Source organism: Urtica dioica, chromosome 10 (assembly GCF_054948205.1).
Source record: "Urtica dioica subsp. dioica isolate 48M chromosome 10, U.dioica_male_clone48M_v1_H2, whole genome shotgun sequence".
NCBI lineage: Eukaryota > Viridiplantae > Streptophyta > Magnoliopsida > Rosales > Urticaceae > Urtica > Urtica dioica.
Genome location: NC_142765.1, coordinates 10,266,093 through 10,284,113, shown reverse-complemented (window position 1 = coordinate 10,284,113; position 18,021 = coordinate 10,266,093). Strand labels below are relative to the sequence as shown.

General features: G+C 42.4%; 1 protein-coding gene across 1 annotated transcript; it reads right to left on the bottom strand.

Moving 5' to 3' along the window:
• Positions 1-3,423: 3,423 nt before the first annotated feature.
• LOC149383399 (uncharacterized) lies at positions 3,424-5,034 on the bottom strand. Its single transcript, XM_089627777.1, has 4 exons — positions 4,420-5,034; positions 4,246-4,338; positions 4,069-4,173; positions 3,424-4,005 (listed from the first exon to the last, which is right to left on the bottom strand). Exons 1-4 carry the CDS (start codon positions 5,032-5,034, stop codon positions 3,424-3,426), a joined length of 1,395 nt encoding a protein of 464 aa, XP_089483903.1.
• Between the last annotated feature and the right edge of the window lie 12,987 nt (positions 5,035-18,021).

Sequence of the window (18,021 nt, the reverse complement as noted above, 5' to 3'; positions counted from 1 at the left end):
AAAATTCTCATGAAACGAAATTAATTCACAAGGCCCAATGATCAAGTCATGGCCGAGTGAAACATGTCACAAAATGACCTTGTCAAAAAATTTATTGACATTCATTTCATCCTTTGTCTCAAAAGACAAAAATACCCTTTTAACTATTTTCGTTCTTGTTTTGGCTTAGCTTCCAGTTTAACTATTCCTATCGATGTGATTCGTGACAGTGACCTCATGGACCCAAATGAACAAAGCTTTAGCTAAACACTTGGACTCAAAAGTTCACAAACCTTTTCCAAGTTTAGCTTAATGCCAACTGACTCCACTAAAGAGCTGACACTGAAAATCTCTCGGTTCAAATGAATTTATTTTCTACTCAAGAATTCGACCTAATTGTGATGAGCGGATCCACTGAATGTTATCTATGTTTACCCTTCCTGAATGTCATCAGCTAGTCGGGATTTACTAAATTACCATTTTACCCTTCTAGCTGTTATTTCCTCAACTCCTTTGTCGCTTGTGAATAAGTTAGAAACAATGTATTGACGAGGAGCTAACAAGTCACATTGTTTCATCCAAAAGAGTCAAGACTCAATTTGGACACTGGCCAGTTCATTTATTCACACTCCAAGGAACAAAGCATGAGGTGACATACATTGCATTTCAGCAATCTTGTACATGAATTCCATATCTATGAGAACTTCACAAAGTTACTCATGACAGACTCACAACTTAGTACTTCACCAATAGGCCTTGTTCGGAATCACATAGTGAGTCCGAACTTTGACTTTCTCAAATGAGAATACTAAGGTGTGAAATGGCATGTCTCATTTCAGGATTAAGGTAAGCATGATGCAATTCATACATAGTGACTTCGAGACATAAGAGGTTAAATGGTTTGTTCTTATATTGTCTCTAGAAGTGCACTGGTCAATTCAGTACCTTCGGAAGATACCTAGAAGAACTATAGAGTCCCAAACTCTCAATGCCTCATAACCAGACATCATAGATTCTTCTAACAATCATACTGAGGTCAATAGTCCTTTGACCCTAAGATTGCGAATATATCGTTTTAAGCAAACTACGAAGAGTTTGTTCATGCAAATCTACATTTGTCTCTTCGTAAGTTGTTAAGTTTGTTTATGGACTAAAAGACTATGGTTTTATCATAAAGCTTCAGACAAGGAAGATTGAATGAACGTTTCAACTTTATTAATGAATGAATAGGCAATTACAAGCAAGAGTCTTCATGAGACTTTATTACATCAAATGTTCAAAATAAAGACTACAACTCTTCTTGTGGGCACCATTGACAACAAACTCCCACTTGACTCAAAGAAGGTGTGTGTAGTCCTTCATGCCTAATCCCTCACGATGTTGGTCGAAGACCTTGTTCGCTAGGGCCTTGGTGAATGGATCTGCGAGGTTGTCCACCGTTGAGATCTTCTTCACTTCCACGTCTCCGCGCTGCACGATCTCTCGAATCAAATGGTATTTCCTCTCAATATGCTTAGAGCGCTTATGGCTTCTAGGTTCCTTTGAGTTAGCGACAGCCCCACTATTATCACAATAAAGGGTCATGGGCTCGTCGACGTTTGGAACAACTTCCAAATACTTAAGGAATTTCTTAAGCCATACAGCCTCTTTGGATGCTTCACAAGCAGCCACATATTCTGCTTCCATTGTGGAGTCAGCAATGCAAGATTGCTTAATACTTCTCCACACAGCAGCTCCACCATTAAGGATGAACACAGATCCCGAAGTGGATTTCCTGGAATCCTTATCCGCTTGAAAATCGGAGTCGGTATATCCCGTCATAGTCAGGTCAGTACCTGAGTATGTAAGCATCAAGTTCCTAGTTCTTCGAAGATACTTAAGAACATGCTTAACAGCAATCCAGTGCTCGGGTCCAGGGTTGGATTGGAAACGGCTAACTACGCCAACGGCGAAACAGATGTCAGGTCTAGTGCAAAGCATAGCATACATAAGGCTTCCTACGGCAGAGGCGTAAGGAATTTTCCTCATGTCTTCAATCTCTTGTGCAGTCTTGGGAGACTGCTCCTTAGAGAGTGAAACTCCATGCCTAAAGGGTGTTTGACCCCTCTTGCAGTCTTGCATCGAGAAGCGATCCATCACCTTATCAATATAAGATGCTTGAGAGAGCGACAGGGTCCGGTTTTTCCTATCTCGAAAGATTTGGATCCCCAGAATGTACGCGGCTTCTCCTAGATCCTTCATGTCGAATTGCTTTGCTAGCCAGACCTTAACCTCAGATAACTTACCCACGTCATTACCAATGAGTAGTATATCATCGACATACAGTACCAGAAACACAACTTTACCTTCGTGTATTAACTTGTAAACACAAGGCTCATCTATTGACTGTTCAAACTCGAAGCTCTTTACAGTTTCATCGAATCTAATATTCCATGACCTAGATGCTTGCTTTAGTCCATAAATGGATTTAAGCAACTCACAAACCTTGGTCTCTTGACCTTTATCCACGAAACCGTCTGGTTGAGCCATGTAAATGCGCTCGTCAAGATTGCCATTCAGAAAGGCTGTCTTGACATCCATTTGCCAGATCTCATAGTCGAGAGCTGCAGCTATGGATAGGAGTATGCGGATGGATTTAAGCATTGCGACTGGCGAGAAGGTTTCTTCATAGTCAATCCCTTCTTGTTGGGTATAACCCTTTGCCACAAGTCGTGCTTTGAACGTCTCGACGTTCCCATCAGGACCCCTTTTCTTCTTGTATATCCACTTACCACTACAACATTTACAACATTTACCGACGATTTTATTTGTCGGTAATAACCCTGAAATCGTCGCTAAATGTATTTAGCGACGATATTAGCGACGATAAAAGTCGTCGCTAATTCGCCGTGCCTAAATATATTTAGCGACGATTTAATCGTCGGTAAATATTTAGCGACGATATTAGCGACGATAAAATCGTCCGTAAATGTTGTAACCAGAAGTTTTTTTTCATTTTGAAACAGACAATTAGCGACGAATTTGTCGTCGCTAATTACCGCGGGAAAAAATCCCGCGTCAATTAGCGACGACAAAGTCGTCGCTAAATGTTGTGACGAGAAGTTTTTTTCGTTGTGAAACATAGTTTTAGCGACGATTTTGTCGTCGCTAATTCACGCGGGAATTTTTCCCGCGCCAATTAGCGACGACAAAGTCGTCGCTAAAACGTTGTGTGAATGATATTTAGCGACGATTTTATCGTCGCTAATTATTATTATTATTATTTTTTTTTCGTCGTTAATTATTTTTTTTTACGGTTTTTTTGTTGTGAAATTCTAAAATGAAAAATCATATAAAAACTAAATTATATTATCCAAATCAACAACTATATAAAATCCGGTTACGTACGTTTTCGGTTATCGAGAAATATGTAAATAATAAATACACAAAAGAACTAATAAACCACTAGTCGCGACGTTTGCTTTGTCGTCCCGCCACTCGTTTTCCCCTTCCTCGACGAGAAACGCTCTTCTGCTGGCGCTGAAGTTCTGCAGGCTGCGGCGTCGGAGTAGACTGACTTGGTCCGCCGGGCGTCGTCTGCTGGCTGGCGTCGGGAGTCCTTTGCTGGCCGCCCGTCGGAGTGCGGACGTCGGGCGTCGGAGTGTGGACGTCGGCCGTCGGAGTCTGCTGGCTGTGGGATGACGGAGCCTGCTGCGAACTCTGCGGAAATTGGGACATGAACGAGCTAAGGTTGAGGCCGGGCACCTGACTCTGTATTGTCTCGGCGAACGCGGCGAGGGTCGATGCCAACACCTCCTGCGAGACATATCCTGGTTGCGACGTCCCAGCCTCCGAACCGTAGACTTCGGCGACTTCAGCCGCCATCCGTGCTCCCTGTGGCACCAAACGTCCGACGCCGGTCAAGTGATCAGTCCGCGAACCCATAATATCGCGGATCGCCTGCTGCTCTAGAACGGAAATATCAACGTCCGCTCCTTGGTGCTCAGCCTCCGCTCGCAACGTGTTGAACCTAGCGACCAGTCGATCCTGATATAATTAACTAGTTAGTATATATTAATCGAAAAATAAGAAAAATAAATGTAAACTTACATAACGTGCGGAGGCTTCAGGAGTCAGCCATTCAGACTTGTCGGACTGATGTTGGCGCTTGTAGTTCGCAAACAAGCTCTCGAATGCGCCTGTCTCGACGCTCTTCTGCATGTAAACAAAACTTCAAGTGTTAGATAATTTTAATGATTTGATGTATCATATAAACATAAAACTTACGTTTTTCATGCGGTGGGTCGAGAACCCAATCGTCCCCTGTCGAGTCTTCGTCTTCTTCTTCGCGCGATTCGCCTTATTCTTCGCTTGTATAGCCTGTTGTAATATAAGTAAACGTACACGTAAATAACAAATCGTTTAATAAACATTCGAGTAACGTAAATGATTCGATATTACCTTAAATTCATCGCTCGTATATCGTTGTATCAGCGTCTCCCATTCGGTGTCGAGCTTAACGGTCTTCGGTTTCAGCGACCGCGCCACCTGTACGCTGCTCTTGCAGTCGATGTCGAACCACGACCGCAATGTATGCCTCCAATCGCGAAGACGAGTCTTCGCGTCTCGAATGATTGCCGCATCGACAATCGCCTTCTTCTTCCCGGTTGCATCACCATCGACTCGAATGTCGTACTTGTCTCGAATCGCTGCTCGGATCTCGGCCTCCTTCGCCGGCCCCACGTTCGCATTCGTCCACCTTGGGACCGTAGGCGAGATCTTGTCTCGGACGACCAACCCGAGCGTGTTCGCGAACGTCGCGAGATCCGGATCCATCTCGCGCTCTGGCTGCAAGAACGACTGAAACTCCTCGTTATAAACAACGACTTCCTTCACCCCGGGGCGCCGTGCACGCTCAGATCGAAGCCCGACCGTCGGCCCACGCACGGCCGGTTCGATATCCTCGTCTTCTTCTTCGACGCCATCACGTACGGGCGCCGACTGGCAATAATTCGGGAGACGGGCTAAGAAGTCATCCCCGCCTCCGCTGCCTCCAGCTCCTGTAGCCGCAGCCATCTGAAATTCAAAAAAAAAATATTTGGTTATGCATTCTTAATGATTTAAATCAATTAATTTAGTAAGTAAATGAAAAACGTTATATACTATCAATCATCGTCGTCTGACAAATCATCTTCTTCCATCAAATCTTCGTCCTCAGTTTCTTCATCATCGATAAACTCTTCTTCTTCAATATTCTCCAACAAGTTCACTGCGTCGTTGCTCACGGGCTCTGGTATCGCAGACTGATGACGCGTTGACAGTGAATCTAAATCTAACGGTTCTACTGACAACTGAACGGAAGACGAAGATTGACCAAGAATGAGGTCAATATCAGGAAGATCCCACACATTTCGATGATTACACTCTTCGACGATTCGCCAATCAGGACCATTCAAGTTATCTTCCAAGTAGAAAACTTGTTTCGCTTGAGTTGCCAAAATAAATGGCTCGTCTTTGTACCATTCTTTTGCCACATACACGCTTGTCAAGTTATTGTCGTTGCGTGTTCTTTTCCTCGGATCTTGATCACCGAACCAACAACATTGAAATAAGACGACGCGACAATTGTTCTGATACGTCAAGACAATGACGTTTTCTACTTGACCGTAGAAGTCGTGACCTCCTTCACTTGGTACACATACCCCGCTATTCTGAGTTGTTCTTCTGCTATCACGTTGACGAGAGATAAATTTAACCCCGTTCACTACACAACACGGATACGTCTGTGGTGCGAAATGTGGTCCCAATGCCAATGCATATAATTCGGAGGTAACGGATAATCCGTCTTGGCTCATGCGAAATACCTACATACAACCATTAACGAGTCGGTTAGTAATTATCTCATATTTTTTGAGTTTGGTAGTGAAATACCTTTTCCCAAAACCACTTTGGGAACTCAAGTCGATGCGCTTCTTCAACATCTGGCCGACCTTCTAATTCCATGAGATCTATGTGTTCACTGAAATAAAATTCATGTTCATTTAATACATCACTTCGTATAAATATAATTCAAGTTCATTTATTTCACTCATTTACCTCATGAAATCGTCAATTTCGGGACAATTTCGTAAAATGTACCACTCAGCGAGCAATCGTATATTCTCATCTAAGCGTATCGTGGTCATCTTCCCGTAAGGCCGACAACTTGATGACTGAAACACCGATAACTCCCGTTCGACACCTTCGAAGTTAGACGCGACGTCTGTTCGTTGGGGCATGTTGAAACGATTCTCAACGCCTTCTAGATACCTTGAGCAGAATGTCAATGCTTCATCTACAACATAGGCTTCGGCAATTGAACCCTCTGGTCTAGCTCGATTACGCACAAAGTTCTTGAGCGTTCCAAGGTATCTCTCAAATGGGTACATCCACCGCATATGAACTGGACCTCCGTTAATTGCCTCCTCCGGTAGATGCATTACCAAATGAACCATGATTGTGAAGAAATCAGGCGGGAAAATTCGTTCCAACTTACACAATATAAGCTTCACATCCTCTTGCGCCTTCTCAATGTCTGAAATTACCAGCGTTCTAGAGCAAATAAGTCTGAAGAAGTTGCAGAGCTCTATTATGGCATCTCGAATTGTTCGCTCCAGAAAAGGACGAATAGCAGGAGCCAATAGGCGCTGCATAATCACGTGACAATCGTGAGACTTCAAACCCGTCAACCTCCCATCCGCGGTAACATTCTTCTTCAAATTCCCCGCAAAACCATCTGGAAATCTGACAGATCTCAAGAACTCAGTAAACCGCTTCCGTTCTGAAGGTGTCAGAGTGTATGACGAAGGCGGTTTCATCCATCTATCTCCTTCTTGGTATAAATGAAGCTCGTGCCTTATGTTCCAGTCCGCCAAAGTCAACCGCGCCTTATCTGTGTCTTTCGTCTTCCCCTCGATGTTCAGCAAGGTACCCAGAAGATTGTCGCATACATTCTTTTCTATATGCATTACATCGAGGTTATGCTTCAGCGTAAGACTCGACCAATACGGCAACTCGAAGAAAATACTTTTCTTTGTCCAATTCAGCTCACTCGCATCGCGCTTTCGTTTCTTCCCGCCGAAGTCAGGGTGCTTCCCCGGGGTTGCATCTCCCACTAATCGCAATTGTCGAAGTATATCGCTCGCTGATTTTCTCACTGGTGGTGGTCGTTTCTCATTTCGTACCTTGTACAGTTTGCTCTTCCTCATCGGGTGTAACAACGGCAAGAATCGACGATGATCGCAGTAAACAATCTTGTTTCGAGCCTTGAAAGATGGTGTGTCGTTGTTACACGTCGGACAAGCAAGGTACCCTTGACCACTCCATCCCGACAAACTGCTTCTCGCTGGAAAATCATTCACCGTCCATAGAAGTACGGAAAACAACCTGAATAGCTCACCGGTCGAACCATCTCTCAACACAACACCGGTTTCCCACAATTCCTTCAGCTCATCAATCAGCGGTCGTAAGAAAACATCCATGTCTTTACCCGGCGCACTACGACCTGGTATAAGCAATGTTAACATCAAGTACGATGTTTTCATGCACAACCACGGCGGTAAATTGTACGCAGTCAAGACTACCGGCCACATACTGTACGATAAACTCATGTCACCAAATGGGTTGAAACCATCGGCGGCAAGTCCAAGCTGGACGTTCCTCGGTTCTGTCGCAAACATGGGATATTTTCGGTCGATCTCCTTCTGTTGTCGGCCCGTCTAGGGCCAACGAGGACAAAGGCACTTCCTCGACCCTCGTGGCCGGTACGGGGTCTTGAACGGCGAGGCCCTGACCCAACCAGGGCCCGGCCCAAACCAAGAGCCAAGTCAAAGGCCCATGCAGCCGGCCCAAGGTTTGCCTCGGCCAATGGCCGGCCCAAGGCTTGCCTCGGCCATTGGCCGGCTCAAGGCTTGCCTCGGCCATTGGCCGGCCCTAAGGCTTGCCTCGGCCAATGGCCGGCCCAAGGCTTGCCTCGGCCAATGGCCGGCCCAAGGCTTGCCTCGGCCATTGGCCGGCTCTAGAGCCTTGCCTCGGCCATTGGCCGGCTCTAGAGCCTTGCCTCGGCCATTGGCCGGCTCTAGAGCCTTGCCTCGGCCAATGGCCGGCTCTAGAGCCTTGCCTCGGCCATTGGCCGGCTCTAGAGTCTTGCCTCGGCCATTGGCCGGCCTTGCTCTAGAGCCGGCCTTGCCTAGAGCCCGCCTTCCTCCAGCGCCGGCCTTGCTCCAGAGCCGGCCTTCCTCCAGCGCCGGCCTTGCTCCAGAGCTGGCCTTCCTCCAGCGCCGGCCTTCCTCCAGTGCCGGCCTTGCCCAGAGCCGGCCTTCCTCCAGTGCCGGCCTTGCCCAGAGCCGGCCTCCCTCCATCGCCGAGTCAGAGCCGGCCTCCCAGCTCCAAGGCCGGGTTAGAGCCGGCCTCCCAGCTCCAAGGCCGAGTCAGAGCTGGCCTTCCTCCAAGGCCGAGTCAGAGCCGGCCTCCAAGCTCCAAGGCCGAGTCAGAGCCGGCCTCCCAGCCAAGGGGATCCCCAAAATGCCCCTTGGTCGCCTATAAATGCAAGGGTCTCTCCCTTGATCCAGAAAATCCATTCTTGAGTACTAAAATGCTGCCGAACTCATACCTCGCTCGTTTCTCTCAAGCTTTGGCCTCTAAACACCCTAAAACCTCTATACTCCACCTCAATCCCACTAATGTTGAGCGTCGGAGAGGTAAACAGGGGCACCCCCCCTGTTACCCCTTTGTAGTTCATGTGTTCTCTACTCCTTTTCAGGTACTCTGACGAACTCAAGGGACATCCACAACTAAGGGACGACTTGGGATACCATGTCCGACACGCTCGAGTCAAGACGAGACCACTTGGTCCGGCCTTGGGTCTAACCGTCGTTGGCTCCTAAATAGTTGTCCGAAAAACAGCGACAACACCTTCCACGTTGCTCCGTCAGCAGGATGTCGCAGTACACCATCCTCTTTAATGCGTTCATTCTCGTGCCACTGCATCTCTAGAGCTGTGTGCCGACTCGCGTACAGTCGCTTAAGTCGATCTTTCAGTGGAAAGTAGCGCAACACTTTATGCGCTACTTTTTTTCCACCGTCTTTCATCAGCCACCGACTCTCATTACAAACTGGACACTCGTCTAGATTGGCGTTGTCCTTCCAAAACAACGCGCAATCGTGTTTGCAAACGTGAATCGACTCGTAACCCATACCAAATCGACGCAATTTCGCCTTTGCTTCATAATGTGACTCTGGAATCGTGTTGTCGATCGGATGAGATTTTTTCAGTACTTTCAGAAGCTGATCAAACGACTTATTCGTCCACTTGTTCATCACTTTCAAATGCATCAACGTGACAACAAATGAGAGTGACGAATACTCCATACAACCCGGCCATAATTCTGTGTTCAGGTCGCTGAAAAGGTCATCGAACTGTCCACTCTGGTATTCTGCATTCGGGTCAATACTGTCATCGTCACCGTCTACGTCGTTGTGATCTAAGATATCGTGTACAGCATCAAACATCCCTCCTCCTCTGAACTCCGTCTGATACTGGATTACGTCATCTTCTTCCTCCCCGTGAAAGTTCCACCTCGTGTAATTCCTCTTAAATCCTCTGATAAAGAGATGATTCTCTATATCAGGAATTTTTTGCATCAACACGTTGTTACACCTCTTGCATGGACACTTAACTCGTCCTTCGACATTTACGTGTTGTCGGGCCATTGCCATGAACTCTGTCATGCCAGCCGCAAACTCAACGCTTAAACGTTGGTCCTCGATTATCCAATTCCTATTTGGATAACTCATTTTACCTATAGATTGAACATTTCAAAATTTAGTAGTTTTCGGATTTTATTTTATAATTTCACGATCGATCCTACCGAAATTTCGACAGAACCTCCCCTAAAAACTTAACAACCCGGCATCAAGCCTTTAACTTTAAAACCTGCATAGAAACGTCCTAAAACTAACAATAAATCCAACCTCAGTGGTTCGATTATTAAAATTCATAATCCATCACATTTTTAATCATTTCTAACAACAATTAAATACAATTCCATTTAATTTACATAAACTAACTAATTATTTTTACATAATTTTACCAAATATAAAATTTATAACAAATATATAATTCATTTATAATTTATAAAATTTATAACAAATATTTATAATTCATTTATAATTTATAAAATTTATATTTGGTATAACAAATATATAATTCTAAAAATATAAATTATAACAAATTTATAAACTAAAAATATATAATTCATTTATAACTAATTTATACTTATATAATTCATTTATAACTAAAATTATAACTAAAAAATATATAACAAACATTTATAACTAAAATTATATAATTCATTTATAACTAATTTATAACAAATATATAACTAAAGTTTATAACTAATTTATACTTATATAATTCATTTATAACTAAAATTATAACTAAAAAATATATAACAAACATTTATAACTAAAATTATATAATTCATTTATAACTAATTTATAACAAATATATAACTAAAGTTTATAATCCTATAACTAATTAAAATAAATTTATAACTAAAGTTTATAATCCTATATATATTAATCATATACAACTATATAACTAATATATACATAAATTTATAACTAATATATATTAATCCTATAACTAACTAACTAATATATATATATATATATATATATATATATAGTTTTTAAAAAAAAAAACTTACCGATCAAGATCAAGAGGGAGAGCGCGCGCGGCCAGAGAAGCGGAGCGGCGTCGGCGTCGGTGGTGGAGCGGCGTCGGCGTCGGCGTCGGCGGCGGAGCGGCGGAGGAGCGGCGGAGGATGAGCTGTAATGGGAGAGAGAGGGACTTTAGGAGAGAGATGTGAGGAGAGAGAGAGAAGTAGTGATGAGAGAGACTTACCGGCGAGGTACACGGCGGAGGAGCGTCGGCGACACACGGCGGTCGTTTCTCACAGCGGAGGAGGGAGAAAGTAGAGAGAGAAAGTAGAATTTAGGGTTTCTGAGCGAATGAGGAGCTGGGTCGCGTTTCTGGTATTTAAAGACCTTTACCGACGATTTTTTCGTCGCTAAATGATTTCGGTTCGTCGCTAAATGAACTTACGTTCACCAGACATTTAGCGACGATTAAATCGTCGCTATTAGTAAATTTCATACGTTTAGCGACGATTTTATCGTCGCTAAATCATTTCGTTTAAATTTAATGGGAGAGATTTTTCCCTCTTTAAAATTCGTCATAAATTGGATGACCTTTAGCGACGATTATTTCGTCGCTAATTGTATAGCGACGATAAAACAATCTTTAGCGACGATTTTACCGTCGCTAAATGTTTTCGTCTTAATTAAATTGGAGGGATTTTTCCCTCTTTAAAATTCGAAATTAATTCAACATTTTTAGCGACGAAATAGTCGTCGCTAAATGAATTCAAAAATAAGTAGCGACGAATTTATCGTCGCTAATTATTTTCCCGCGAACTTAGCGACGACAAAAAAGAATTAGCGACGATTAAGTCGTCGCTAATTATCTTTGCCGCCAAACTTCAATATTTTTCGCACCAAAGAATTAGCAATGATTTTATCGTCGCTAAAAGGGTTATTAGCGACGATTAAGTCGTCGCTAATAGTTTCGTCGCTAAATGTGGTATTTCTTGTAGTGTACACCCTACGGGTTTAATCCCTTCAGGAAGGTCTACAAGTTTCCAGACTTTGTTGACATACATCGAGTGCATTTCAACTTTCATGGCGTCAAGCCAAAGGTTTGATTCAGAACAAGCCATTGCTTTGCTATAGGAAACAGGGTCATCCATGTCAGAGACGGCTACAAGAGAGTCTCCATAAGACATGTACCTGTCAGGCTTTTGAACAGCCCTCCCACTACGTCGAAGTACTACTTGACGAGATTCTGTTGAGTTAGGTTGTGTTTCAGTTGGGGTAAGAACAGTTCTTACAGATGAGGTAGAAGCTTCCTCACCCAACTTTTCTTCAAGCACAATTTTGCTTCTAGGTTTTGCATCCTTCATAAAGTCCTCCTCAAGGAAACGAGCATTCGTTCTAACGAAAGTCTTATCGTCCTCGGGACTATAGAAAGTAAAACCTTTGGTTTCCTTCGGATATCCTACAAACAGGCACAATTCTGACCTACTAGCCAACTTGCTAGTCTTTTGCCTCAGCACGTGTGCAGGGCAACCCCAAATTCGGATGCGGCCAAGATTCACTTTACGGCCAGTCCATCGTTCATAAGGAGTACCAGGAACCGTCTTGGACGGAACTTGGTTCAGAATGTAGGCGGCTGTTTCGAGGGCATATCCCCAAAAGGAAAGCGGGAGTGATGAGTAACTCATCATTGATCTAACCATCTCCATAAGAGTTCGGTTTCTTCTCTCTGACACTCCGTTTTGTTGAGGTGTGCCAGGTGCGGTAAGCTGAGAAGCGATACCTTCTTCTTTAAGAAAGTCATCGAACTCTCCAGACATATACTCACCACCTCGATCAGATCGAAGGGTTTTGATCACTTTGCCAGTTTGCTTTTCCACTAAAGCCCTAAAGACCTTAAATACGTTAAAGGTCTCGGATTTGTGTTTTAGCAAATAGACAAACCCATATCTTGAGTAATCATCAGTGAAGGTAACAAAGTATTCGTATCCTCCACGTGCCTGATGGTTGAGCGGACCACATACATCAGAATGTATTAGTTCCAGCAACTCAGTGGCTCTTCGACCCTTATCGGAGAAAGGTCGCTTAGTCATTTTTCCTTCTATGCAGGATTCACAAGTAGGTAGTGAACCTATTGCAGAGGCTTGGAGTGGACCATCCCTCACAAGTCTCTTAATCCTATCTAGACTGATATGACCAAGTCTTAAGTGCCAGAGGTATGTTGATTTTGTTAGATCGGAGGATTCAGAAAGTTTGATCCTCTTTGGCTCCCTAATTAGATTGTTATCTATTTCCGTGTCTAAGAGAGAAGGTTGAGTGGGATAGATGTAAAAAAGACCATTCTTCATACATGCATCAGTGACAAAAGAATTAGAGAAAGAAATACGAATTCCATTCTTTATAAACTTTAAATAATAATCTTGCTCGAAAAGTTGAGCAACAGATACTAGGTTTTTCCCAAAGGAAGGAACATAATAAACATTATTCAAATTTAAAGTTCGATCTTCAAAAGATAGCGTCACGGATCCCACAGCCTTCGCAGACACCACGCTCTCATCACCCCACTTGAAGCAGAAGTCGCCATCCTCTAAGCTTTTGCTTTTCCTAAAACCAGTCAAGGAGCAGCAAATATGGTTAGTAGCAGCGGAGTCAATAATCCACGATGATACATTATCAGCTACTAAATAGGCTTCAGTAACAAGTACAATACCTTTAGCTTTGGTTTTGAGGTAGGCGGGACAGTTCCTACGCCAGTGACCAGGCTCATTGCAGTGGTGGCACTTGTCTTTAGACTTGTCCACCTTTGGAGCCTTTGGCGCCTTCTTCTTCGTTTGAACCTTAGGTTGGTTCTTCTTCTCGGCATTGCGAGGTCTCTTCTTAGATCCAGAGGTGGAGGCAGTAGCATGTACTTCTCCTTGAGCCCTCTTTTTCTTAGTGAGTGCCTCAGCGGTTTGAAGTTCCTTCATGAGCTCGGTAACAGTGTACTCCAGCTTGTTCATGGAATAGTTCAACTTGAAGGTATCAAAGGTTTCGGGGAGAGTTTCCAAGATCATATCTATTTTAGTCTCCCCATCAATCTCAGATCCAAGAATCTCCATCTCGTTGAGATAGCTAATGATCAGCATCATATGATCTCTAACGGGAGTTCCAGCCTTCATACGACAGTTCATGAATTGTCGGACCGCTTGTTGCCTAGCTTGACGTCCTTGCCCTCCAAACATCTCATGGAGATTGTAGAGCATATCGGTGGCAGTTTCATAATCACGATGTTGTTGTTGCAACACATTGTTCATCGATGCCAAAATGTAGCATCTCGCAATCTCATCGGATCGAAGCCAGGCTGCCAGGACGTCTTTCTCCTCTTGCGTCGAATCATCATTCGTTTGAGGACAGGGGGTGGTGAGAACCCATTTCTGCTTGTCGACAGTAAGGACTATGTCGAGGTTACGTTTCCAGTCGACGTAATTGTCGCCTTCGAGTTTATTCGAGGAAAGAATTGTAGAGAGAGGGTTGAGAGACATATTGCCTATAAAAGTTGAAACAAGTTTATGATTAGTCTTTGGTTTAGGATTTAAGTTTCATTAATACTTTTGTAAAACCCAAAGGTGTTATAAACCAAACGATAATTTACTCCCTCAAGAGAAGGCCGCAAAAAATCTCCATTTATAAGTAAATGACACATCATTAATGCTAAGCCAAGATGTCAATACATCTATTTTGACTAGCCACCTTGTAAATTGGTTTGATCACTCATATCCTTTCGCAGAGCCTTAAGGAAGGATACTAGGGATTGAGCCTAAGTGTGCAACCAACCACTTAGTCCAAAAGATCAGCTTTGAAAAACAATCCCCCAAGGGGAGGCCTTGCCATCATTGCATCACTCTCGGACGTAGCTCATTGAGCAATGATCGAAGCAATAACGCCTTGGAGTACTCACATTTAAGTGAGGGTCGCAAGAGCGGCTCTTAGTCCCACGTTATTGCATCTTTCACTAGTGTTGGGGATCGCGGGTTACAAACAACGAATATAACCCTCCCACTTAGGTTTTGGAGTTGGTTCATCGACTCTTATAAGTTCGGAAACAAATTTCCTAGTTAGAGAGCGACAGAGCGGACAACTAGAAGAGAATCCTAGATCGACATGTTCAGAGCAGTATTAGTGCATAAAGGCACAAGGTACATACTCGATCTTTTCCTATTTTCTATTTCGGGAAAGTGCGTGAGGGAAGTGTGAACTTCAACTCACTCGAACACTTGAAAGTTTGAGATTACACATCTTTTTATTTTTCGGGTTGTCTACAAGGAGACCTCCCACTCAAAATTTCAAGAGCATATAGATTTTGAACATATGTGATATAGATATAGTTTTGAAAACATTTTGAAAACTTATTTGATTTGGATGACAAAATATTTTCAAGTTTGAAAGTGAAAACGGTTTTTCAAAATTCAAACTAGTTTTGTAAAAATTCAATTTCAATAAATCTTTCAAAAATCAAAACTTTTAATCTTTACACATCATGTTTATAATCATATGAAAAACATTTTTGCTCAAGAAAATTTTCTCATTAGAGTTCTATAACTCATGGTAGTGGGGTTTGAAAATCCGGATTTCTAAAAAACTGGAGTTTCAGACAGCCGCGCACCTCGGAGTAAAATCGCCATATCTGGCGGCTCCGATGTCCTTTTCAGCCGAAACCGGTGGCATTGGACAGAGGACAGACAGAGCTTTAATTTGATTCAAGAATCATTAAATTTCGATTTCTGAGCAGAGAGTTATTCCGCTTTTAATGCGGGTTTACATTCCAGCTCGAAGAAAAAGAAATAAATTAAAGCTTCGTCCTTTTAGGTGCGAAAAAGAATCGAGTGTAACGGAACGTTTTAAGATATTGTTTAAAGCTTTTATTTGTGTTTTATTAGCAGGGTAATAACATAGAATAAAAGAAATAACAACATGCATAAAACGATTCAAGTAAATAAACGAAACTAGCAAGAAAATAAAACTAGTCACAAAATTTACTCGAAAATTCTAAAATCTTTAAAACACGTTTTTCAATATAAAAAGTTTAACGCTTCGTTAAGCGGCGGAATTTTAAAAAATTTCTTTTTAAGTAAAACTAGTTTTTACTAACCTAGACAAGAGCATGTGCATGTAAATAAAAACTAATATGAGCTATTAAAGTTACTAACCTTTCTTGAAGCTTGAACCTTGTAGAAGCTTTTGGAAAGTTGCAACGCTCGTCTCCCCTCGCAGCACGTCTCTCTTTCTTTCCTCGGCAACTCGAGCAACCACGAAAGTTTCTATCACTAAATCACTCGAAAAGAAGGAATCAGTGAGTGGGCACTTTTAAACACTACGACTTAAGAACAAGTCTTGAAGTCGCAGAGCTAAACGCTAGGTCGAGTGAGGACCTAGGTGCCAAGACAAGAAAAAAATCGAAAATAAACTAGAGAGAGAGAGAAGAGGACTTCGGCCAAGTTCTAGAGAGAGAGTCTCTCAAATCTCTTAAACTTGGATGAATGAATTGTGAGGAAATGAGGCTCCTATTTATAGGAGAGGTCTCACCTTCAATAAGGTAGTTTCCTCTTCTATAGAATATCACATATTCATGAGAAAAATTCCTCTCTTTCCTATTGAGACACTCGGCCAAGCTAGGGCTTCTAGAAGCCTTGATTTGTTTCCTATTTTGTTCAAAGCTTGCCTTTTCTCTCAATGTGGCCGATTCCCTTATGCATCCTTATGCAAATTTGTTTCCTCTTTTTCTTTTGGCAAGTATCTAAATACATTTATGCACAAAATAAACTCTCCTATTTCTCTATTAGGGTAGGCGCCCAAGTCTCTCTAGAAGGAGCTTCTAGAAGCTTCTTCATTTGTTCATGACAACATGAGAAAGGCCCATTAAGAATTTTCAATAAAATTCTCATGAAACGAAATTAATTCACAAGGCCCAATGATCAAGTCATGGCCGAGTGAAACATGTCACAAAATGACCTTGTCAAAAAATTTATTGACATTCATTTCATCCTTTGTCTCAAAAGACAAAAATACCCTTTTAACTATTTTCGTTCTTGTTTTGGCTTAGCTTCCAGTTTAACTATTCCTATCGATGTGATTCGTGACAGTGACCTCATGGACCCAAATGAACAAAGCTTTAGCTAAACACTTGGACTCAAAAGTTCACAAACCTTTTCCAAGTTTAGCTTAATGCCAACTGACTCCACTAAAGAGCTGACACTGAAAATCTCTCGGTTCAAATGAATTTATTTTCTACTCAAGAATTCGACCTAATTGTGATGAGCGGATCCACTGAATGTTATCTATGTTTACCCTTCCTGAATGTCATCAGCTAGTCGGGATTTACTAAATTACCATTTTACCCTTCTAGCTGTTATTTCCTCAACTCCTTTGTCGCTTGTGAATAAGTTAGAAACAATGTATTGACGAGGAGCTAACAAGTCACATTGTTTCATCCAAAAGAGTCAAGACTCAATTTGGACACTGGCCAGTTCATTTATTCACACTCCAAGGAACAAAGCATGAGGTGACATACATTGCATTTCAGCAATCTTGTACATGAATTCCATATCTATGAGAACTTCACAAAGTTACTCATGACAGACTCACAACTTAGTACTTCACCAATAGGCCTTGTTCGGAATCACATAGTGAGTCCGAACTTTGACTTTCTCAAATGAGAATACTAAGGTGTGAAATGGCATGTCTCATTTCAGGATTAAGGTAAGCATGATGCAATTCATACATAGTGACTTCGAGACATAAGAGGTTAAATGGTTTGTTCTTATATTGTCTCTAGAAGTGCACTGGTCAATTCAGTACCTTCGGAAGATACCTAGAAGAACTATAGAGTCCCAAACTCTCAATGCCTCATAACCAGACATCATAGATTCTTCTAACAATCATACTGAGGTCAATAGTCCTTTGACCCTAAGATTGCGAATATATCGTTTTAAGCAAACTACGAAGAGTTTGTTCATGCAAATCTACATTTGTCTCTTCGTAAGTTGTTAAGTTTGTTTATGGACTAAAAGACTATGGTTTTATCATAAAGCTTCAGACAAGGAAGATTGAATGAACGTTTCAACTTTATTAATGAATGAATAGGCAATTACAAGCAAGAGTCTTCATGAGACTTTATTACATCAAATGTTCAAAATAAAGACTACAACTCTTCTTGTGGGCACCATTGACAACACCTCTGGCACTTAAGACTTGGTCATATCAGTCTAGATAGGATTAAGAGACTTGTGAGGGATGGTCCACTCCAAGCCTCTGCAATAGGTTCACTACCTACTTGTGAATCCTGCATAGAAGGAAAAATGACTAAGCGACCTTTCTCCGATAAGGGTCGAA

Excerpts from the sequence above, each read along its gene's own strand:
- LOC149383399 (XM_089627777.1), bottom strand. The coding sequence starts at position 5,034 with ATGGCTGCGGCTACAGGAGCTGGAGGCAGCGGAGGCGGGGATGACTTC. Across the intron at positions 4,339-4,419 it reads ATACGAGCGATGAATTTAAG|GCTATACAAGCGAAGAATAA; the intron begins GTAATATCGAAT and ends ATATTACAACAG. Across the intron at positions 4,006-4,068 it reads CTGAAGCCTCCGCACGTTAT|GATCGACTGGTCGCTAGGTT; the intron begins GTAAGTTTACAT and ends TAATTATATCAG.